We start from the raw sequence: 25,691 nt of genomic DNA, 5'->3' as shown, positions 1-25,691 counted from the left end.
TAGCAAGAACTAGTATTGAAGATTATTAATAGTAAACTTTACACTGCAGTAAAGTTGTACTACATAAACTATAAACTTCCTAGTATATGTTAAGCAGAGCATTACATGAAACTAATTATATGGCAATGCCCAACTAGTTTTTATTTTTTGGTGAAAATATTTTGCAAAAAACAGGAAAATCATTCAGCAGACTTTGGCATAAACCCTCCTGTTGATTTAATATCCAATTTTCTTCAGACATAGAAACTGATGCACTATAAGACTGATTGAGTTTTTATTGGTAGCAGCAAGGCTTGTTATTTCAAAACATCAGAAAATGGATGCATTTAAAATGGTCTTAAAAGGATGGGAAATAGCTTTATCTCAAATCATTAGCACTTCAATGAAGAGCTTTGAAGGACTATATAAATTGGGATAGATACAGTATATTGAAGTTTGGGCACCATTTCTTAAGTATATTAATAAAGCTGTTCCTAAGATCATCCTTCTGTTCAAAAATTTCATTCTGGCATGAAATATTTACACAGATCTTTCTCATTTCCATTTAAGATGACAGAACATCTAGTTTATTTTCCCCTTTTAAATTTCTTTTCCTTTGTTGTAGTTTCCTCTTTTTTTAAGGTAGGACTTCTTAAAAAAAATTTTTTCGCAGGCTTTAGATTCTTTAGTTCAAAAAAGATGTTACATTTTGAAAGGCCAAGCTAATCCTGTTTTGCTGTTCATAAGGAAGTTACTTCAAGAACTAATGTTGAAACAAATCCTCTTGCATTGTAATGCCCAGAATTTGGAGAAAATTAGTATTAGAATTCAATGCATGAGAGCATTCAGGCTTTACAGAATGCAGTGAATAGATTACACAGAATACTCTGCAGGCCAAGCTTCAATAAAGACATCAACATGTTGACATGGATTTTGCAGGTCATGCTGTCCTACAAATGGAAAAGATGGTTCCCACTATATTTGCCAGATAATCTCTGGAATGGTTTATTACTTGTATAATAGACAGTGTTATTTGGTGGATAACATAATCATAGAATGCTACAGTTTGCAAATGGATATAATTTTTAATAGACAGGTTAATGAATGGATTTGTACATTTGGGAGCTTCTAAACAGCTTACAATAGGAAAAGCTGATCATTTTGCTTGTATGATTTGAAGTAGTTGTAGATCAAACATGGTTTTGAGCACTTTATTTCCAACCCATATCACTGGCAAAGGAGAATATGCTGTGCAGAGAGTTCAGTTAACAACCTGTCACTCATTTGTGGCTGTATTGTTAAAAATCTGGTTCATGCTGAGAACTGAATTTATAAAATAGACAGACTAAGGACTAAGATTGGTAGAAGGGAGATAAAATAACATGTGAAGATTATGTTGCTATTCCAACTACTGCTTTTCAGGGACATGCGGTCAGGGAGGCAGGGGAGGCAGAGCCTCACCGCTCTCATCATGAAAATAAAGGAAAAGGCAAAAGGCGCTGAGGAGCCTTCTGCACACGTGGTCCCATTTCCCACCTTCCTGAGTCAACATAAAGGGGACCGCAGAGTGCGAGCCGCGGTCCCCTTCATGTTGACTCAGGAAGGCGGGGAATGGGACCACATGTGCAGGAGGCTGAAGCTGCCTCAGCCTCCTGCACACATGGTCCCATTCCCCTCCTTCCTGACTCCTGAGTCAACATGAAGGGGACCGTGGCTCGCGCTGATGACGTCACCAGCCTCACCAGCCATAAACCTCACCGCACGTCACTGGCTTTACTTTGGACGCCACTCTGTTTTATTAAAACATGCATCCAATTGGATTGATCTTCCTTGATGTTAAATTTGCACAAATACAGGTAGTCCTTAATTTATGGACCAGAATTGGGACCAGAAATTCTAATTTCTTGTTAAGCAAGGCAGTTGTTAAAGGAGTCACACCCACTTTTATAACATTCTTTGGCATGGTTGTTCAGCAGTTGTTAATGTTAAGTGAATCCTGTGGTCATTAAGCAGATCCAGCCTACCCTCAGTTTCCTCATTGCTTGCTGGAAACCAGCTGAGAAAGTTGCAAAGGTAATCACATCAGCCCAGGATGCTGCAACCATCATAATTACATGCCAGTTGCAAGCACCAGAATTTTGATCATGTGATTGTGGGGATGCTGCAACAATTATAAGTGTGAGGGACAGTTGCAACTACCGTTAACTTTTTCAGTGCCATTGTAACTTTGGAACACAAAATGATTGGTTGTAAGTCGAAGAGAACCTGTATGTACTCAATATAGTAAATTAATGCTAACTTAGAAACTGTGGCTGGTAGATTCCTGGATTGTTAAGCAGAGTAATTAAATGGACCCATATCATTCTGTTTGCTGCCTATAAACTTTTGCAAACAAAAGAAACAAAAAGTTTTTAAAGGTCTGTCAATTCAATACCATTTAACACAGATACTAAAGTAGGTTGGTGAGTTCTACTCTTGGTTCCACTAGCTGGTGTACATGTTAACAGGAGTAGAACATTCTCAATAATAATACCGCATTCATGGAACTTGCTCCTAGGAAAAATGTATCTGGTTCCTATTCTGTGTTGTTTTAGAAAAGGAATTGCAGGATTCTTGGTGTTTTATTCCTGCTTCGATTCCATCATTTTTTAAAATTGCATTTTGTGGTCAATGTGGCTTTTTCAGTAGAGGTCTACGAACAATATATGAACAAATAATTTAGCTGAAAGTTGTTGAGAAGCCATTCCTGCTTCTTTCCTAAGCTTTTAATTCTGGCAAACTAAAAGACGAAGGAGGAGGAAACAGAAGGAATAAGACAGATTTCAGGGGAGGGGTGTTAAAAGCACTCAATTTGAGACTGAAGTGTATCAAATGTTCTTTGTGACATGGGTTTTGTTTGTTTGTATTTAGTACATCATCCTGATGATGATTGTCTTTGCCTTTGAAGTGGCTTCTAGCATCACAGCAACAGTGCATCGGGATTTCGTGAGTATTCTGCCAGTGATGTGTCTATTCTCTCAGATGCTCTCAATTCAGCATAGAGGTTAGGGGGGTGGATTCATTTTTGCAAACATGTTGAAGGCCTGGCCGCACCTTTTTATGGCGGGACCAAGTTTTTAATTCATTATTTAAATGTAAGGGAAAGGAAATCTTTTTACCACATCTGTGGACAGGTTTTTTTTCTTTGTTTATTGACTAGCGTTTCTTCATTAGCAAACACATTTCAGTATATTTAAAAAAAACAAAACAAAGCTTAATCACATATGAATTCCTTAAAGTTACTCAGTGAAGTAGTCTACCAAAAGTTGGAATTTGTGTATTAAGCTTGTGTTAATGTTAGTACATGCTAACTAAGCATGTACTACTGGAGGAAAATAATTAATTTTAACTATTTTTTTAAAAAAAATCTAAGATGTATTTGCTAGATGTTATTAAAGAAGTGACTTCTGACTTTAGGAAGAGTTCTCCAAATAGGGGGAAAAGAGCTCATATTCATTCCTTTCATTACCACTTAGCTTACAAGTGAACTTTTCTTGAAACAAATGTTGGAAAAATACCAGAATCCAGACCCAGTCAACAATGATGACAAATGGAAGAGTGAGGGTATTACCCGGACATGGAATCGTCTCATGTTGCAGGTAAGAGTACGGTACAACTTTGGGACTAATTCTTCACTTACATTTAATAATATTTTTAAGATTGTGACATTGTTAGCATGAAAGTCTGGGAGACTGTGGGAAGCAGATGGGAGAGAAGTTCAGTTTGTGTGAAAAGACTCATCACAGACCAGATGGGCAGATTTGGAAGGAAAGACACATTTCAAAGAGACTCTGGATTAATTGGCTTACGTCCTAAAAAGTTGATCTTTTTACAGTTTGCATCTTTGTGATTTATAGCATTTAAGACATCGTTCTGAAATCTATGTGGTTTTTGCTTGACAACAATATAGAGTATTTAAAAGAAAGGGACTAAAGCTATAATTCTATCATATATTAATGCAATTGAGTGGAAAGGTCATTTTAAAATGAGCACACATAGGATTAGAAATTGCTTGTAGTACACCACTATTTACAATTTCTGATCAGCTTGGATCTTCGTTTATTGTTTTGCTTACAACTTTGGAGACTACAAATACCATCTTCAGGCATTCAAATACTGTAAGCCTGGCCAATGGATAAAAACATGCTTTCTGACCAGGGGTGGGTTCTGACAGAGACTACTGCTAGTTTACTCAGGGATGCACTGTGCATGCACTTGATATGTGCTGCGCTCGCATGCACAGTACAACTAAAATTGCTCTGTGCATGAGCAGAAGCAAAAAACAAGATGGCGGCACCATAGGCACCCCTGGGAGAACCAGTTTGAGGGCATGGCAGGTCTGGGTCACTGCCGATTCCAGTGACCCAGACCACCAAGCTACTATTGGTTCAGCTGAACCGGTCCGAACTGGTAGGAAGCCACCACTGTTTCTGACTCTATTCTTAACCTACATTTGATAGAATGTGGTTACAATGCATATAGAATAAAGAGTCCTGATCTCAAGGATTACTGTCAAACAGAGTTACAGTTCTTCGAGGACTATGTTATGCATTTATTTCTATCCCACCTTTATTATTTTTATAAATAACTCAAGGTGGCAAACATATCTACTGTAACACATCTTCCTTCTCCTATTTGAGCTTCTAATTTATTTGTTCTATGCAATTGCACAAATTACAGGTTGTCAATTTATGAGATCTGTCTGAATAATTGTCGTAAACAATTTATTGTCTTGATCTTAAGCAACATTTTTGTATGAATTTGACTAAAAATCCTGGGATGATGCAGAGTTAGCTCAAAACGTGGGAAGTTTTTGAAAAATGTAAATTTATTTTTCCTCATTGATATGATTCCATATTGCATTGTAATATCCGGTAAATTATCTATCTGAGGAAATCAGAGTTCCTTACATGCTTTTTGTATTCCATCCAGTTCTGTTACATTCCAACAATTTTCAGTGTTTTTACAATGTGAAACAAATTACAATGTGAAACATTGTAAAATTGATGCTGGCTCATTGGACGTAAATCTTTTTTCACATTTTTGGTAAAACAAGTAAATTGACTGCAATTTCTTTTACTCTTATTTTTAAATGACAAGTATAGGGCTCTATTATTTCACCCCAACAAATGCATTTTTCCTTCATAAATCCAGGATAAATGCTGCGGTGTGAATGGTCCAACCGACTGGCAAACGTATACCTCCATTTTTCGGACGGTGAACAGTGACGCAGATTTTCCCTGGCCACGTCAGTGCTGTGTTATGGATCTCCTAGGAAAAGCAGTTGACTTGGATGGCTGCAAATTAGGGGTGCCTGGCTATTACCATAACACAGTAAGAATTTCTTCTTGTTTTTGTTCTGCAGCAATCAAAACACTAGTTGATATTTGTCTTGTTTGAAATGTTAATGGGATGCTCAATGCTAGCAATATTTTCTCCCAGTGTGGTAGGCTGAAGTGTTCCTCTTCTCCTTGTGTTCCCTGTTTTAGCCCCCCCTCCCCCCTGTAAGTAGCATGTCAGAGAAGAACAGCCCTATCATAAGACAAAATGAAGCAGCTGTGTTAAGCAGCAAATCAGGGCAACTGCCAATTAAAATAAGTCTATGTTCTGACCCCCCCCCTTCGTCCACACCAAACACTCCGAGCCAAAGATACTTTACAAGATTTATTGACAGACAGACAGGTCCTTGGCAGTAAACCAACACAGATAAGCCTTAATAACAACCTGGCACTGATAAGCATTAGCAGCAATCCAGCCTGCCACCCTCACAAGACTGTACTCCCACATTAGTTCATGCGTTGACTTCTGCAAAAGGGGTGTGCACAAGCAGTCCTTTTATAGTCTGGAGAGGAGTCTAATTACCATCAGCCGAGTGCAATTACCTCCTGTAACTGTGCAACTATTCCTGACACCTATTAGCTCTTTGGTAACGAGCATCCAACAACAACTCACTGCTGACGTCCGACTCACTGTCCCTTGTCTCCTCCCCACTGCTCCAAGGCATGACATCAGGAGCACACTCCCTTTGGCTTTCACCACTGCTCCATGCCTCAGGTGCCTCCTGGTGGCCAACCAGCCTCTCTGATCCCTGCTCGGAGTCGGAATCTTGTCCAGGGTCCTCCACATCCTCCAGAGCTGACTCATAGGGACCCTCGCTGTCGGAGTCTGGTGGCAGCTCCAATCGGCTCCTGCTGGGCCACAACAAGTCTACTTCTAACATTCTATCTTCCCAACCCTTCACCAAGAGCAGTTGCTTCATGGGGACTAAGTTATGCAATTTTCCAGAATGGCCTACTACTGCTCGCTACCAGGGGCGGCTTCTGGCTTCTGTTACTGCTGGTTCGCTCAGGGACGTGCTTAGCATGTGCAAGCTTGATGTGTGCTACGCTTGCATGCACAGTAGTAAACAAAATTGCTTCTGCTCATGCGCAAAAGCAAAAAAGAAGATGGCAGTGCCAACGCTGCCACAATAGAACCAGTTTGGGGGTGTGGTTGGCTGAGTTGCTACCTACTTGGCCGAACCAGTTCAAACTGATAGGTAGCCACCTCTGCTAGCTAGCCTATGCCATTATTTTAAGGCAATTCTCAGGAAACTCCAGATATGGCTGTTGCAGTCATCTTGAAATGTGTCAGTCTGAGGATACCAATCAAGTGTTAATAGGAGGAAAAGTAGTTGCACTACTATTTCTGTAGAAGGAGTGTGGAAAAGGAAGTGGAAATAGAGCAGAGAGTAGATTTTCTGGGGCTGCTACTGCTTATTAAACTTAAAGACGTAATCTTGATGAACAGGCTGAAATATTATTGATGGATATAAAGCCATTTCTTCATCACTCTGCTAGATTTACTGGTCTACAGTTGATTAAAATATGATGGGATGGACTACTGAGATAATCTTAAAAACTAACACATTGATTATAGCATAACTTTAATAGATTTGAGTCCATTACTATGCACCTGATTGCCTTCACTGGATAATCACATCAGGGGTTTCAGTAATTTTTAACCAAAACAGTACAGCTATTTGAGAAGGAATTTACTTTGGAAAGATGGATGCTAAAACTCTAATGAAAATTTAGATTATTGCTTTGGTTATTGTTCAGGACCTAGTTGGACTGATGAAATTAAAGATATTTTATTTTCAGAGAATTTTCCTCAACTTTCAACCAGGAAATGTGTTTTCTCTCTTTTTGCTTGATGACATTTTTTTTACTTATTTGCAAGTACTGATATACATACTATTCTCATGATTCCCACATGTTGGTGGTTTTTGGCTCATATATATTCAGTTTTCAAATTTGACATAAAAATATCTGTATAAGAATTCATAAACATTTTTGTACAAATGTCAATTTAAAAATGCACATTTTTGTAGTGATTTTTGTTAATATGTACATAGTTTGCAAGCAATTTTCCTGAATACGTTTGTTTTTACTTTCCACATACGCTTTTGTGCACATATTTATGGCTTGCAAGCCATATTGCACAATTCTGGAAACTGCCAGTATTAACAAGTAAGTTCATTCTAGTTCCATACGAATCGGGCCGGTACAAGTTCACATTAAATCTTGCCTGTATTAATTTACATCAGTCCTTCTTTTGAATGAAGGCTTAGCAACTAGATATATGTGCCTGTAGCTGATCCTCTTTGTCTTTGTTTTCCCCTAGGGTTGCTTTGAAACTATTAGTGGCCCCATGAACAGACACGCCTGGGGTGTTGCCTGGTTTGGATTTGCCATTCTGTGCTGGACTGTAAGTATCTAACAGAACTTTACTTGCTGGGCTTCAGAATTCAGTATCTTTTACTCTTTTGTTCCCTTACTTTTTCATCTTGTTATCCATTCTGTATGGAAAAGGGCTTCCGGTTCCGGCGGCTGACGGCGACGGGCAAGTGTTGCCCGCCCCGCGCATCCCCGGTGGGCTTCCTACTCCTTGGGGGGCACAGGACGCCCCATAGAGGCGTCCTGCCGAAGGAGCGGCACTGCGGGGATCCCTGGATCGCCGGCGGCCGGCGGGGGGGCCCCCCGCCTCGCTCCAGGCACCGGGGAGCACGAAGGGGAGACGCTCCGGCGTCTTCGCTGTGAGGCTGATCGGAGAAAAAGAGAATAGAAGGATGCAGCTGCGGTGCGGTGAGGCGTGAATCTTCCTCCATTTCCTTTAACAACTTTAACAATCTTAACAAGAAAGTCAGCTGTTTAAACTTAACTTTCGGCTTGAATTGGAGAGGCGCGGCTGGAGGGAGGGGGATTTCCCCCCCTCCCTTGGACAGGCGGCTGGAAATGTTTTAGCTCTTAGCCCCAGGGGAAGGAGGAGGAGGGGAGAGCCAACCAATGATGTCACGCCCTTACCAAGTGAATTTTCGGATTTAAACTTTAAAACAACGATGATCTGGAAACTTTGGGAACATTGAACTTTGAAAACTTTATTTCTGCCTCTAAACCATTCTGTACGGAAAAGGTTTGGTCCTATTAGGGAATGTCTTTTCCTTATGCTTTTTTGTTGCATTACATTTTGTTTCTAAATGATTTCTATCAAAGACCTGCCTGCTTATACTGTTGACACTAATGGTTGTGTGTAATTAAAGTCGCTTGGGTTTTAGCAAACCATCTCAACAGTTTACAGTTTAATTCAGTCTCCAGTGTTTTGAGATTGAACTCACATTTTTAATGTTGCGAGGCAGCTAAGGTCAGAAAAGCCTCTCATAACAGGGAAAACGTGTTTGTCATATGCTGCATGACTTGTTTGTGCTGTCCTTCTTGGGCACTTGCAATGGCTACCTGAGTTTACAGAGTCCCTCAACCAGTATAACAAGCCTCAGTTTAAATATAAAATGACCTCTAGGAAGGCAATAAAAAGAATGTGAATATACTGTATGCAGGAAGACTGGTTATCAGCAAATGAGAGGCATGTGGACAAACATGATGGGAACATGTCACCTGAATGACAGGCATCGTACCATATTTAGGATGTTTAAATAATGTTGGAGTTGGACTATAGATAGCCAGGCTGAACAGGAATATGAATTCTAAAGTTCATCAATAGGTTGAGGCAAGCTAGACAGTTTCTCTCACTCTCATCTTAACAAATACAGTGATACCTCAGTGCTCATCGTTAATTGGTTACGAGAGGCACAATGAATAAAAAAAACAATGAGTATCAAACAAATGTAGACAAAGTATAATGACAGCCAACAGCAACAAGTTCTAACTTGTGCATTGAGTACCAAATAAACAATGAGTACTGGGACAAAAGTTTCATGTCAAAATTCATTGACTACCAAGTTTGATGAGTTTCAAAGCAGTTGAATACCAAGGTAGCATTGCACTGCAAGACAATAATTGGGGAAGGGAAGGAAGCTTTACTTATTTTCCCAAACCTTATTCTAGAAGAAATTGGACATTAGTGTCACTCAAAAGTAGATCCAGAATCCTCTTTCCCAGTCTATCCCTCTTACAATATGCTTGAATATGTGGGATTAGTTATGATAGCCCATCTTGGGTTACCACAAATAATCAGTTCATCTTTTTAATAAGGTATGTTCTCTGTCTAGCACAGGACCTTTAAAAGACTCTGAGAGATCTATCTCAGAATCTGGCTACTCCCCCCTCCCTGTTTTTTCCCTTACTTTTCTTTTTAGATGACAATAATGTAACCTTTTTCTCATTGTTTTCTCCTCGTTGAATAGTCAGGGAAATGTGGGGAAATTTTGAAATAATCTTTCTTTTTATATTGAAACCTATTTCTTTTTCTGCCCCTGATTAAAATATTGATTTATATATTTCAATCAATCAATCAGTGTTTTTCAAATTCGACAACTCAGAATTCCCCATAATTTCTGCTGACAGAAATGCATGCTGGCTGGGGAAATCTGGGAGCTGCAGTCCATACAGCCTTGCCCTGTGTGTGTGGAGCAGTGGTGGGTTCCTAACCAGTTCACTACCGGTTTGCTGAGAGGGCATTTTGCACTTCGCTCGAACCTGCCACACATTGATACACATACGCAGTTGACTGAAAACTGTTCTGCGCATGTGCAGAAACATGCCTGCAACAGCAGAAGATACTAGGGAACTGGTTTGGGGCCGTGACAGGTCTGGGTCGCTGCCGGTCCCAGCGACCCAGGCCACCATACCACTACCGGTTCAGCCAAACTGGTCTGAACCAGTAGGAACCCACCACTGGTATGCAGGCAGGGAAGAAAAAAAAAGCATATTCCTGGTCACTTTGAGCTTGACTTGGCTTTCTCTACTGCTGGGTTCAGGCACACCTAATGTTGGCATGTATTATCCGGAAAGGAATGTGGCTGTCAACAGGAAAAGTTTGTCACCTCTGCCCTAGACATTGCCACAGTTAGGCATAAACATGCATGGAAACAAGGTTGTCCTAAATTCCTGGGCAGTCTAAATATTTGTTTCTGTGCATATTTGTAGCAGCGACTTTAATTGAAGCCTTTATGAAATGCTTTCCATAACTTATATCATTGCTTCTTTGTCTGCATAGTTTTCCATAAAAAGAGGAAGACCTGAGAACCATTTCACTTGCAGAAGTTTTCATAGTTTTGCTGTCAGCCATGGTGCTTATTAAATTTATACAATTGTATTTCTGTATGGTAATACAGCTTGGGGTTCTATGTTGAACACAATACTTGCTTAATTCAGAGAGCTTGCTGTCCCACACCTAATTATGCTGCTTGTACAAATTAACTTCAGGCTGTTCTTCTGTTCAGTGAAATTTTAAAGTGGAAAACTAAAATGTGCTTCATAAAAAAAGATGTTTGCAATAATTCTCCTTGAATTGTTTCCTTTTTTTTTCAGACTTGGGTCCTTCTTTGTTCAATGTTCTACTGGAGCAGAATTGAATATTAAAGATGTAATGGCCTTGCAATCTGTTCTTCCTGCTTTTTTCCATAAATCTACACAGTTTTCCACCCCTTCTGTTCAGTTATGAGCATTTCTCAGAGTCTACCTGGATAAGTCCCTGAAGTTTTCTTGGCAAGGTTTTTCAGAAGTGATTTGCCTTTGCCTCTTTTCTAGGGTTGAGAGAAAGTGACTGGCCCAAAGTCACCAATTGGCTTTGCACAAGGTGGGACTACAATTCATAGTCTCCATGTTGGTAGTCTGATGCCTTAACTGGTACACTAAACTGGCACTCACAAATAGTTCATATCTATATAATTTCTCTCTATGGAACTTCTCAAGATGTCCCTTTAATCTTGGCTTCTTTTCTCCCATTGCCTTAATTTCAGACATTGTAGTATAGTAATCATAAGGTAGGAAACTGGACTAGTCTAGCTGTAACTATTCTGTAACAATCAATGACATGCTAAGACATAGCAATATATGAGAAAATGGAGGTAGAGACCCCGGTGCTCTCGTTTGTTTGTTTGCCAATGTTTCATTACTCCACTAGGTAACATCATCTGTGCCAATGACTGTGGGATTTGTTGCTCCCTGTTTCTATACAGCACCTAGCCCTGGATGTATTAGTGAAGCTGTGCTTTTTTCTTTGGTAGTTTATGAGTTCCTTGATTAGATACATAGAGATAAATCATTTTTACATATCATTCAAAAGAAACTATTAAAAAATTAAGAAGGAAATGAAAAGACCATACATCATCTCTAGCATCCAAAACCCAATAAACAGTGATTAATACCAGACAAACAATGAAGCAGAAAACCATCTGCTTCTTCACTCAAGGAAAAAACCACAGCCCTACCAACACTGGCAGGACAAGCTATATAAACAGGGTGCAAACCCACATTTACACTGATGGTATTATCTATTTGACTAATGAACCAACAGCAAGCAAGTAACCTGCCTAGAGAACACAAAGGACCTTACAGTTCAACCCTGAGCTACATTTATTCTCTTTTATTGGAAATGGCTATTTTAAGAAAATAAGAAAGTGTTGAAACAGTTGTTTGGAATGATTATCTAGGGGTTGTTTTTGCAGTATTTTTTGGCTACCTCTGTAAACACATACAATCCTCAATTTACCAATGTTTGATATGATTCCTAAGTTATTTACGGTTATTTCTTAAAAGAACCAAACGTAGACAAACTATACTTGAAAACACGTTGAATGCAAGAGATACCCTAACATTTTCCTTGGATCTTGAATTAAATATATTTTGTTAGAATTCAAAATGAAATCATTTTTATTATTTTAGTATGAAGTACTAATATATAGATGGCCAGCCAGTTATGCAATTGATCTTTTGTTAACACATCAAACTGTAAGCTTTGTTGTGACAGTGTATGCCTTGTACAGAGAATTGTAAGATGCAAATGATTTTCCATGAAATGTCAGCTCTAAAAATAAATACGTTTTCTGTATATTTTATTTCTGTTCAAATCTTTAATAAACTGTTTTTTAAAAAATAAAATAAAGATGGTTAAGAGAATATAATTTTGTCTCCCATGTAACCCAAGTATATTGATTGTTCATTATAGTGATTGTTCTCATGCTTTCCTAAACTGAAAAACTGGAATGAATGTTTTTTTTAAAAGTGGGAAACTTCAGTTATCGAGTCAAATCTGTGTCTTCGTTATTTAAAAAACAGTACAGATAACCATGTTTTATAAGGGATTCTTTAACTGTAGGACCTGGATACTTAAGTATAATTTTGATGTATGAACGTTAAATCACTCTTACCTATAATTTCATGAAAGAACATTTGAATTTGTAAATAGAATGTCATAGCTTTAAGCTTTTTGTTTCCCAATGACGCAAAGGAAGGTTTTGCTGAAGGATGGAATGCACAAAAATATTTTTCACATGTACTTTCTTCCACAATGCAAATGTGATAAAGTGGGGTGAAGTTTAGAGGGCAGGGTCATATACTGCTCTCAAATTGCCCATGAATGAATATTCTGAAAGGAAAACTTCTATAATATGTTAAAGAGTTTATTAATTTTTTTCCTGTATTTACCTTAACATTGATTATTCTGAGGGTTACTCCAGACAACCACTAGAAGGCACAAAGAAGATGTGTTTATTTTCAATAAAACAACCAAAATTAATAACTTCCTGTATGTGAACTATTCTTCTCACCATTACCCAATTTTTCTTAAGCAGTAGCTGTTTTCTTAAGGCTATTCAACATTTCTGCAGTGGTTAAACAGGCTGGCTAAGTAGCAGGGATGAAATTCAGCAGGTTCTGACAGGTTCTAGAGAGCCGGTAGAGGAAATTTTGAGTAGTTCAGAGAACCGGCAAATACCACATCTGGCTGGCCCCAGAGTAGGGTGGAATTTTGCAGTATCCTTTCCCTGCCATGCCCACCAAGCCATGCCCACACAACCAGTAGTAAAAAAAAAAAGAATTTCACCACTGGTAAGTAGCTAAGTATTATTCCATACACCTAGGTTTTGTTTTCTAATGCTGCAGAGATTACTACTTACCAACTTAGTCTGATGAGAAACAAATTACCTTGGATTCACAACATAGTATCAGTACTCCCACACTTTAAGAAGTCTTCAGTCTGGGACAGTTTAGGGAGACCAATGAAAAAAAGGAGGGGATAGGGGGGGAGGAAGTCCTGTTGAGGAGAAGCTGAAAGTCATCATTGTATTTACCCTTTAAAATGCAAAATAAGAGGAGGGGACAATAATTGGAAGAGATGTTATTTTTAAAATACCTAACAGGAGTTTGATTTGATTTGGTTTGATTTGATAGTGACACCAGTAACAAGGAAACATTGTAGTTTATCCTACACTGGATATGTTGAAGTAGGGGCTGGACAATCATTTAATAAGGGTTGCTTTAAGTTGCATTACTCTGTCAATTGAAGTCTATGACTTAAACAGCTTCTCCCTTTAAAATATAAAATAGTCACCGTTTTTTTTTTCAGAAAGTGATGAGAAAGTGATGTGTGTATGTATGTATGTATGTGTGTGTGTGTGTGTGTGTATGTATGTATATATATATATATATATATATATATATATATATATATATATATATATATATATATATATATATATATATATATATATATATATATTTTCACGGGTGTAGGTATGCTGGTCTTGTTGTATTCGGGTCTGTTCCCATGTAAGATCGATCACAAGATCAATAAGATTAAGACCCGAATACAACAAGACCAGCATACATACATAGATAGATGATAGATAGATAGATAGATAGATAGATAGATAGATAGATGATAGATAGATAGATAGATAGATAGATAGATGATAGATAGATAGATAGATAGATGATAGATAGATAGATGATAGATAGATAGATAGATAGATAGATAGATAGATAGAGATATAGATATAAACATTTTTCATATTTTGAAATTCTAGAGTAGACTTATCCATGCATATAAATATTATATATATATATATATATATATATATGTATTTGTGTTACAACCCCTGGTATGCCCAAATCTCCCTTTATTTATTTATCAGCACAAATACAACATATATAATGAATTCTTTACAATGACTGAAGAATGTGGACATAACAAAATTCTGGCTAAAAATATTTTCAGGATTTTTTCATTCAGTCTTTTGTCATTGCTTCATTTTCACCAACTTTGGTACGCAGAGCTGTAATACAGAGTGCATTAAAAAGAGTGGCAGAAATAGTAAAAGAAAGATGAGCAAAAACGTGTCATTGGCGATGACTTCACAATAGCCTTAGTGAAACTGCTGACACACACTGCTACCTCCTATTCATGGAGTTCTACAATAGCTTCTAGACCAGTGTTGGCTAATCTTTTTCTCCTCGCTTGCCAAAATTGTATGTGCTCGCACTATTGCACGTGCGTGTGCCCACAACCACAATGCAATGCACTCGCCCCCTGCGCATGTATGTGTGACCTCCCCATGCGCATGTGCGTGCATGCCCGCTGCACTGCCTACTTGCCTTCCAGCACCATAGTGGGGGGTTGTTTTTGCCCTCCCCAAGCTCCGGAGGTTTTCCTTGAGCCTCCGGGAGGGCGAAAATGGCCTCTCCGGGCTCTGGAGGCCCTCCCTGAAGCCTCCTGGCACTAAAAATGGAGCAGGGGGACTGCACTGCACCCCATGTTCCCACCGCCACCACCTATTATAGCTTTTTTTCCAATGATCTTATCTTGACCATAGGTTTTCTACCATATGTTTTTGGTACGAATTCTGAATATTCTATTGCAAGGTATGGTGGGCAGGAATAAGGTCTTGAATTTGTTGCCTTGTTTTTCACAAAAAAATGTTGCTAAGATTACTCAATTATTTCTCAATTCTTCACATACTTCTTTTCCTGTAAAACCTGTGTTGTTTCTTTGTTCATCTTAGAACTTAAACCGGAGTAAGAAATGAATACTACGTAGGTCAGGACTACTTTTATTGTAACAGGCATAGAACAAAATTTTGTAAGTCTGAATGTGCTTCACCCCCCCCCCCCCGTCCCCTTTATCTTTGTGTGAACTAGAGAAGAGCCTATCTGAGATGATCTCTCAAATTAGTTTCTTGGAATGAGCTCAACCCCCCTCTTATCTGACCTCTGCTTTAGTAATGGTTCTTCATCTTGTCCTCCAAGGCTGTTCTCTGTATCATCTTACATTTACGTGCTTGTGAGAAACTGCTAAAAACAAGAAGCAACAAGTAGTGCTTGTTATTACAGTATTCTGACCACTCTGCAGGATCTCATGAAGAGGTTTCTGCTAATTAGTTAGTGCATATCTATAACTGAAGAAGCCAGAAATTGAATGTGTGATTTATCTACATGCAAAGCATTTGTTTTATCATAGTATCCTGCATCTTCTTCATGATGTTATCCAACTCCAACCTGGAATAATCACAGGTCGTGGTGGCTGAGAATTTTAGAAGTTGCTTCCCAGCACAAATGGAAGCTGCTGGACCAGAGAATGTGCTTTTTTCTCCATCCCATAAAAATACTGTCTTGGATACAGGGCAAATCGCCCAGCTCTCCTAATGTTTAATGCTTTTAAATAAAAAATAATAGCTTCCATATTGAAAAAAACACAAACAAAAACCCTGCCTCTGCTTTTCACATTATTTCTAGGAATATCATATTTTGTGAGTGCATTCTTTCTCCAAATTCTAAATATACTTTAAGTCTCTAAAGACTGCTAATCCCTGCCTTGCGGCAAATATATAGATAGGAGGCTATAAGCATGGGTGTGGTCCCTCTAATGTTCATGGATATTTGAACAAATTCTTTTGTTCCTCTCTGCAAGTGCTTACAGCAAGTACCTCTCTACAAGTGCTTACAGCAACACTCTAGCCTCATCTATATATATGACCTAAGTCTTTCCAGTCATGTTAGAGTTGCATAGTTCTTACCAAAAGAATATTCCTTCTGTCATAGTTAAACAAGGCTCTTCTTTAACAAGTGGTTTAAGGCTGTAGATACTCCAGAATACATTGAGAGACATAGAATTCCTTTTGATAATTTTTTTTTGGGGGGGGGGCAAAATTTGGTGAAGTTCAGTTGCCTACGGTAACAGTAATGAAATATAAAATAATGAATGTTGTATTTGCTGAGACAGAGATTAACCTTTTCCCATTTTTAACACAAGCCTTTTCCCCCCAAGTTCTTTTAGCAGTGGAAAATGAGTTCAATGTCTGTTTCTTGTTTCTTTACTTCAGCTTTTGCCTTTCAGGAAATGCTCCTTTTTCAGAAAACTTCAGCTATGTTATTTTATCCCCGCTTTTGTCTTTTATCCCTTGGCTTATTATTAAACAGCTGCTGTACTTGCTTTGAAGTGCTAACATATCTTCCTATTGCTAAAATTAAATATTTCTGGATTGCACTTTCACTAAAGCTTAAAAGGATATTATGCATTTCCTTCCTCTACTAGCATCACTGACACTCAATCAACAAAAACAACAGCAAGTGTATAAGGCTATGTATTAGGGACCAAAAATTTGGTTGTTTTAAATCAACTCTTGGCAGAAAAAAAAATCATTCGATACTTTGAATGATTGTTAAGCAATGGTTGCTATTTATTTATTTATTTATTTATTTATTTATTTATTTATTTAGTCAAGCATCTATATAAGATAACAGATAAAAGTATAAATATGATTTTGAATACATGAAAAAGATACAAATAAAAAGAGACATTAGACAGGGACAGTAGCACATTGGTGTGCTTATGCACGCCCCTTACAGACCTCTTAGGAATGGAGTGAGGTCAACAGTAGCCAGTCTAAGGTTAAAGTTTTGGGGGTTAGGGGAAGAAACCACAGAGTCAGGTAATGTATTCCAGGCATTGACCACTCTGTGTCTGAGGTTATATTTTCTGCAATAGACTTTGGAGTGGTTTAACTTGAATTTGTATCTATTGTTTGCTCATGTATTATTGCGGTTGAAGCTGAAGTAGTCATTGACAGCTAGGACGTTGTAGCAGACAATTTTATGTACTATGCTTAGGTCAGACCAAAGGTAGTGTAGTTCTAAGTTGTCTAAGCCCAAATTTTATTGTGGGTAGAGGAATGGAGGACTCTTCTCGTAAAGTATCTTTAGACTCTCTCAATTGTATTAATGTCTGATATGCAGTGCGGGTTCCAGACAGATAAGCTGTATTTGAGAATTGGTTTACCAAATGTTTTGTATGCTCTAGTTAGTAGTACAATATTACCAGAGAAGAGCTACACAAGATTAGGTTAACAACTCTTAATGCCTTTTTGGCAATGTTGTTACAGTGGGCTCTGGCACTTAGATCTTTAGAAATGAGTACTCCAAGTTTCTTGATAGAGTACAGGTCATCTACAAGATCATGTCCATCTAGCTTGTATTTTATGTCCTGATTTTTTTTGCCAATGTTAAAACAGAGCATTTATTGGTTGAGGTTTGAAGTTGACACTTGTTTGACCAATCTGACACCTAATCAAGATCTTTTTGAAGGGTGGTAGCATTGTCGGTGGTGTTGAATAGTATTACATCATCAGCAAAGAGAATGCAGTTGCTTCTAATATCGCAAAGGTCATTTATGAAGAGTGTTGGTCCTAAACCGCTGCCTTGGGGAACATCGCTGTTAATGGGTACAGAATTTGTTAGACCTCTATCATATATCATATATCATACATATGATTGATACACACACACACACACATATGACTTACCTGTAATAAACCAGATTTTACTCTTTTAACTGATATAACTTAAAATTTGTTCGGAAATTGTAGTACTGTAAACACTCACTATTTTAGAAAGAGCAAGAATATAGTTCTGAGCACTTATTTTGTACATGTCCTATTCGGTTTCCAATATATTAAAGGAGAACCTTTGTCCATTTTATACAGTATTCATATTAAAGAGGAATAGATGTTTTTGCTACTACAGATAGTCCTCAACATGCAACCATTCATTTAGTGACAGTTCAAAGTTACAATGGCACTGAAAAAATGACTGAAAAAATGTTTTTCACATTTACGTCCGATGCAGGATCTGCATCATCATTTGATCAAAATTTGAACGCTTGGCAGCTGGCATGTATACAGTCATGTATAATGGTTACAGTGTCCCGGGGTCATGTGATAATCTTTTGTGTCCTTCTGACAAGCAAAGTCAATGAGGAAGCCAAATTCATTTCATAACTGTGGAAAGAAAGGTCATAAAATGGGGCAAAACCCACTTAAAAACTGTCTTGCTTAGCAAAAGAAATTTGGAGCTCATTTATGGTCTTAAATCAAGGACTACCTGTATTACTAAACATCTGCCACAGGAAACACAGGAAAATGATAAGTTTGCCCTCACAGTTAACAATATTATAGAAATAAATAAATAAATCCCAATTTCCTCCAAAAGACCTAGCGGAGAAACAGACCAATCCACTCCTGCACTGCTGACTTTTCATAGGAATTTTTCACCTCCCCTTAAAATATTAAATGATACATTGCCGATCTTCTCAAAGAAGAAGAAACTGTATAGCTGATACTATTATTCTTTCTTCAGTATAATAGTGAAAGTACCAATTTCCCAGATCAGGTCTTTTTGTGTATATCCATGAATAAGGAAGAAGCCATGAATCCCATCAAATCCAGGGAACTAGCAGATTGCCCAGATCTGATTCCAGCACAAACCAGATTACTCCTTAATTATATAGCCATGCTAAATATATTACTAAAAGTAAAATACCAGACTAAGCATCCTATGTTCTGTTGTATATCAGTCAAAATGCATGCAAATGGCCTTTCATTTTAATGTATCTAAAGACATGAACAGGATCCCAATTAATGCATTTAGATTTTGAAAAATGGAAAGGAAGCAGCTGGAGGAGAGATAGAAAGAGAATTAAATCCCTTCAAGTTATGAGCTTCTGGTGACAGTAGTCAAGATAGATGCTTTGTAAGAAAATATGCGATCCAGCTGCTACCAAATGTAATGTTAGATTTATGCAAGTTGCTTTGGAAACACAGATGATTGGATTTTCTTCTACTAGATATGAAAAAGACTGAAGTTCAGCAAGAATTTTAAGTCTGTCTGTAACTTTTGGACTACTTACAAAGAATGCAAGGTGATCACTAACATTCTGACTACTTCCCACAGGTAGATGAGCCATCCACATGAAGTAGTTCAGTCAACTTCCTGGAGTATAAATCTACTCCAACGAGTATTTTTCAGACAAGAATGAAATAACAATGTACATTCTCTCAATTTCTTTAAATAATTGGTTATCAATGATTTTGCATAATAACACCTATGATGCTGATAAGCATCTTTAATGCTTGGGGATACTCAAGGATGGAAAAATTATAGCCCTTCATATTACTCAAAGATTCCTCATCAATATTTCTCAGAACTTGATATTAACTGGACCTTTTTGAAATTGAATTTCAGAAGCATCTGGAAAGTTCCAAGGTTTTCCATCCCTGATTTAGATAAGTCAGGAGGACCATAATAGAAGTGTCAAAAGTAAACATCTTTTGTTCCCATCAAGAGCACAGTAACTATGTACATTGTCAAAACAATACTAAGACACAAATATGTTTTTATAAAAACTCCAGTTTAATCTCATGGTTGAGACTTGGCAAAATTTCCATTAAAATAGAGGAACGGCACTCCATGAAAACAATACTCATCATTATGATTAAATGAAATTCAATGCATTCATACAAAGCTCACATTAATGGACTTGGTTTCCCCCTCTCAAATTTAAAGCAATAGGAAAAACTGACTCATAATTTCTTCAGGGAGTGGAAAGGGCAGGAGGGAGCAGGGATTTATCCTCAACTGAAATTTGTTTTATTTAATAAAATTATCCGAAACAAATCTTGAAAAAAGTATACTTGTATCTTAAAGAATTATAGTTAAAATGTTATAAGCAATCTAACATGGCATGCAGCATTTTTCATATACAGGAAAGATGCACAGCTTGAGACCTCAGAGCCGTAGAAGGACCTTGAATGCTTTGACTACAGTGGATGTGTCCCTTCAAAAGTTGCCAACAAGTTGTGATTATTACTATGAAAGAAGGGAGAAAACTAAAAAAAAAAAAATGCATGGAACATTTTTACATTTAATACATGTTCAAAAAAAATCCCATTAACTAAATTCACTTTTGAATGAAATGAAATCAATTTTACTTTATTTTATCCTTGATCTAACTTCTGGAGTGTTGTTCTCAGCATGCCACCGAAAAAACTAAGTGCGGTCCTCCCCTTTTCCTCCACCTTCAAACTCCCCCAAAGTTAGGCCTTTTTTTAATAGAACACAATGGAAGAAGAATCCCATCCATTTTAAAAAATTGCCCATGATTTCCCCAATCTCAACTGAAATTGTGCGCATGTGTGTGTGCACCCAAGAATCGAAACTGACAAGAAATTGAAGCAAAATAGTGCTAAGGATGCAAAGTGATATACAGGCACTTTTCTAATCATATCTCTCATCTCATAAAACAATTCTTCACCACCATCACCCCAGGGATCATTGCCATGAAATAATTGGAAGATTTACTTTTTGGAGTGAGATCTGTTTCAGATGAGTTTAGCAATAGTTGGTGAAGTCCTGTGTTGATATGAAGAACAATTGCAGGGGAAAAAAAAATCAGGAAGAACAGACTCCACGGTTAGCAGGCAGGGCAATTGATGATCTTTCTCTATCAAAAGTGTGGGAAACCTGCACAAGAGGAGTTTGCAACTAATTTCTAAACACTGGCTTTGTCCAATATTCAGAGATGAACTGCTATTTAGACACAGCTTCTTAGGTCTTAATTATACTGTATTTTAATATATTTCTATAGCACACTATTAGAAAATATATCTGTCACTAGGAAAATAGTCAATATACCTTGCTTAAAGCAAATCCTAGGCATTACTTAAGTAAAAGAACAAACCATCCCACAGGTAACTACTGCAAATCTTTCTTTCTCTCTAGATACCATTCACTGAGCAAGTAAATTATTTTTGTTATCCCAGAAATGGTATAATGTTCTAACAACTTTCCTTCTAATTCAACATCCTGCTTCACTCCATTAGCCTACTCTTCAACAGCACACAGTGCCCTTCCTTCTGTCCTTGGGCATTATAGGACAAGGGGGGGGGGAGGACACTTTGTTTTTTGCTTTCCCTTCTTTGCTAACTACTATAAGCAGCATACCAGCCTTGACCAAATCTAAGGATGCAAAAAGCAGAACCTCTTGTTCTATGTTTCCTAAAATGGTGAAACTGATTTATCCTCAAAATGAATCTTAAAAATTCATAGCATTCCAATTGTCTTTAGCTGAATTTCTCTTCAATTAAATTCTCTTCAATTAAAATAAGGTTTATTTTGTTCTTAACAATGCACAAATAAAGACAGTGTCACCCATTACTCTGTTATAAGGAGAGAACCACAATGTTTTAGAACTGCCAATCCTCTTTTGCTATTATTACAAACTTCCTAAATTTTATTGAAAAGTAAAAAAAGAAACAGGGATTTATAAAAGACTTCAAAAGTAAGAGGTGCTCATTTTGTTATGTTATGTTATGAGAATAAGCAACTTATTCTCAAAATCAAAGTTGGAATTCTAGGTAGAAGTACATGTGTCAAAATAAGTATTAGTGAAATTACAATATATGCCATTTCAGTATCTTATATGTATACCAAAGTCACTTGTCACATGTTTTCACAACAAAGTCACTTGTCTACATATTTTCTGTCCTAGCTCTAGTTCAATTGTGTTTTGTGAATATGTGGTTCTAGACTATGATATTGAGAGTCAATGAGACAACAAAATCAAAGACATGTAAGTCATTCTTGATAGACCTTCAGACCCCCAATTCTGATTTAATAACTTGCAACCAGACATTTGGGGTGGAATTTATTTGCTAATTGAAATTTACTTTGTGCCACTTATTGATGCAAGTTGGGTAGCAACTTAAATTCAATCTAATTTGCAAAACAGCCACACTGGGGCTGGTGTAGAGAAAACCATATTATAATGTCTTCAATAAACATCAGTATGCTATAATGTTCTAATAAGTGGATTGAAGCTTATTATGACTGCCCTATCACTCCATTCATCAGCTACCCAAAGTGACACTGCTACAGAGATAGCAAATTAGTGCTTCTGAAGGAGGGTGAATATCAACTGGAGTGGGTTCAATCCCTACTATTACATCACTAAATCTTCCAATCATTGACAGAGCAGATATTTTACACTGTATGACTATTTGTACAATCTTCTATAATCAGTATTAAAGCCCATCAACCATTTAGAGAAATGTAAGATATAATTGGTGTTTTTAATAATAATAGCTTATCAAAATAGGTTTCACTCAAACACATCAGCATTCCTCTCTCACCACTTATTTGAGTGCCCAGTGTGCACATATTCTTTTGACAATGCTCCTTGTAGGTCTGAACATAGATGCATGGAGCAGGTCTGCTGTTCTTAATATTGGACTGAACTTTCCAATACTTAGCATTTCAACATTATAGGAAGGCAATAAGCAAGATCATGGAAAGGAACGTTAGCTGAGATGATTTGTATCTGTTGGTGGGAAGCAGAAACATGAGAATGTCTTATAAAGGAATACATTTCTAGACAACTTTTACCTCTGCCTTTCCTTGCAGTAAAATGTTGCTTTCACCTGTGGGATAATTTCATCTATTAAATGTGACAAAGTATAAAATTAAGGATTGTTGAAATCAACAATTACTGTTTTAGTAATAAGCATTTAGCAATAATAGCTTCATATTCATAGTTCGCAGTGTTACCGGTATATCTCATCCACCAGGGAAGAGAAATTGAAAGACATTATTCTATCTGACGCCCGCTTCTTCCATCCAGAATTACAGACCTCCTCTGTGGTTGGTAAAAGCAACTTGTAGATGTCTCTAGTCTTTGGCCATTCTTTGGAATAGTCATCTTGTTACGAAGAGTGACACCCTCTGGGGCTGCCTCTAATAAATCATTCAAAATTGGACTTGGAGAAGGGGTCTGTGTAGGGCTTCTTATGGGAGACAATAATACTCTAGAGTCTGCCGAAGAGGGATGGTCCATGATAGGAAAGGGAGGACTAAATAGAATAAGGCTCTGGGGTCTTCCTGGTCTAGACCTGTAAGAAGGCTTCGAAACCACAGATGGCCTCTCCATTTTTGAGGACTGTGGAGTATCTCCAGTGGTTTCTCCTTCAGAGGTTCTCTTTCGCCGAAGAACTGGTGCATCCTGAGTAGTATTGTGATTGGGAAAAGATGGTTCAGCTTTTCTAGCTGCAGCTGAATCCAAAATGAGTGTATTGTTGTTTTCTTTTCCCATCCCATCAAGTGATGGATTCTTTGGGAGTTGCAGCTGACCCTGAGCATTTTGAATGGGCTTGATTAGACTTTTCTTGACTTCTGTTTCTTTATTCTCGGATGCCAGTGAGATTCTACAGTTGGGGTTTTGTGTCTGCAAAGGTTGGGGAACTTGGGTATATTGAATCTTTGGTGGAATTACTGGCACAGCTCGAGCCTGACACATCTTAACCATGAAAGATGTTCTTACCGCTGAGACACTTACAGGGGCAGAATTACGACGACCGGTGGTAGCATGAGCCATCATTATGTATTCTAAGTCTAAGTCTTGGGGATCAAAGTGTGACCCCCAAAGGTCAGCTTTATTTTCACTTGGACAAATAACAGGAAGGGATGGCGCAGAATCACTAGACTTAGCTTCTTTCTGCCCGCAGAGAAAGTGCCTGGGTGAAGAGGGGAAAGACAAGTTGTCAAAATTAAAAAGGCTGGCGAGTGGAAGGACAGAATCCAGGTTGAGAGAAGAGGGCCTTGGCTTTCCTTTACATGGAATGTCTTCACCACAACATGGTCCTTTCGTAAGAGGAACTCCAGGTCTGTCATTCTGTTGAATATTAGTTGCATGCTTTCCTGTGCAGTTTGAATTTAATAAACTGACCTCAGTATTAAATTGTGACGAAGGAGAATCTAGCTTCATGTTTTCTTCATTTTTTTCATCTTTAGGCACTTCCTTCTTAACCAATGCTTTACAGGCAACACTGGGCAATCCTTCAAGACCAGAAGGCAACTCCGTTGCTGCAAAGCCTGCTGGACGACTTAGATATTTCATGTGTGTTTCATGTGAGTTTGAAGTTTCCTTTAAACAATTCAGCCAGGCTTCAGCTTTCTGAAAACTTTCTTTCCACTGTCCTGGTGAATATTCCTTCATTCCTTGTTCTAGGTCACCACAAAGCTGTTCCTCATGTGCATTAGCTAAAGGTATTTCTATAGCCCAATGAGCTTTCAAAAAATCTTTACTATCTAAGGAAAAGCTACGACTGAAACATGGTTTCTTCAAATGGCTTTGGGCCATTCCTTGGTTCTGTGGCTGAAACTCCTGAAGGGCCTTCCCTTGCGTTTCTTTCAAGGTAGGAGAATGAAGTGGACTGGTGACCCACTGATGATCTTCCCATGGCTCTAGCAAATCTAAACTATGGACATGGTCACTCCATGAATCTTCCTCCTGTGGGTTAGCAGAGTTCTGATCATTCATTCTTCCCCCTTTGACCCATGGGACTTCAGCTCTACATTGGATCTTTGAATTGGCTAGATCCCTCTCTGAAAATATGTCACTGCTTTTTTCTAACTGGGCTGTTGTTTCAACTTTTTTCTCTAGTTGAAGAAGGCGATTCTTACTTTCACATTTTGGCTGATCTAAATTATTTTCTTTGGAATATGATGACCTGTCTGTTGAAAAAGCTGTGTTTTCTTTTAGTTGTGATGGAAACTTCCAATTTGGGGATTGAGATGGGAAGTCATTTTTTGTGTTATCATCTTGTGGGCAATTTTTTGAACATGGAATATTTTGAAGCTTCACTGAGGTGAAGGAAATACCACTCTGCTTTCTGTATGTCTCAGAGTTGCAAAGTTGTACATCTTTTGATTCTTTGGAAAGAATGTCAGGTATAGCCAATGTATCTCCAATTATGTTTTCTTCTTTGGAGGGAGTTGGTTGCAGAAGAGAACTGCACGCTAAATTCTTTGTTTCTGAAGATGCAATAGATGTAAGACTTGGTTTAAACTCCCTTTGTTGTTCATCTGTCTTTAGAGAACTTCCAGTACACGAAAACTCCTCCTCAGACTCAACAATTTTCAGTTCTTGTTGAATATCTGGCCACAGTGGTTTCATCACAGTGTTGGAATGATCATCAACCACCTGAAAAAGAGAAACCATCTAGATCACATAACTCTTTTTTATGAGTTGTGGCCCTTTTTAAAATCAGCTACATAAAAGTTTTAGAATAA

The 25,691-nt window shown here is 37.9% G+C and overlaps 2 protein-coding genes across 2 annotated transcripts in view; one reads left to right on the top strand and one right to left on the bottom strand.

Annotated features, from left to right (window-relative positions):
- The window catches only part of UPK1B (uroplakin 1B), a 33,702-nt gene extending 20,690 nt beyond the window's left edge, over positions 1 to 13,012 (top strand). Inside the window, exons 4-8 of the mRNA XM_081952838.1 lie at positions 2,890 to 2,964; positions 3,495 to 3,617; positions 5,173 to 5,352; positions 7,684 to 7,767; positions 10,827 to 13,012. Of these exons, the coding sequence (XP_081808964.1) occupies positions 2,890 to 2,964; positions 3,495 to 3,617; positions 5,173 to 5,352; positions 7,684 to 7,767; positions 10,827 to 10,877 (513 nt within the window). The 3' untranslated portion in view covers positions 10,878 to 13,012. The remainder of the gene's footprint in view (positions 1 to 2,889; positions 2,965 to 3,494; positions 3,618 to 5,172; positions 5,353 to 7,683; positions 7,768 to 10,826) is intronic.
- Positions 13,013 to 19,960: 6,948 nt separating this feature from the next.
- The window catches only part of ARHGAP31 (Rho GTPase activating protein 31), a 119,889-nt gene continuing 114,158 nt past the window's right edge, over positions 19,961 to 25,691 (bottom strand). Inside the window, exon 12 of the mRNA XM_081950739.1 lies at positions 19,961 to 25,602. Coding sequence (XP_081806865.1) covers positions 23,212 to 25,602 — 2,391 coding nt within the window. The 3' untranslated portion in view covers positions 19,961 to 23,211. The remainder of the gene's footprint in view (positions 25,603 to 25,691) is intronic.

This window comes from Natrix helvetica (genome assembly GCF_964273705.1).
Source record: "Natrix helvetica genome assembly, chromosome: 4".
NCBI lineage: Eukaryota > Metazoa > Chordata > Lepidosauria > Squamata > Natricidae > Natrix > Natrix helvetica.
Note: the sequence above shows the minus strand (reverse complement) of the source record. Positions and strands in the feature narration are given on the sequence as shown.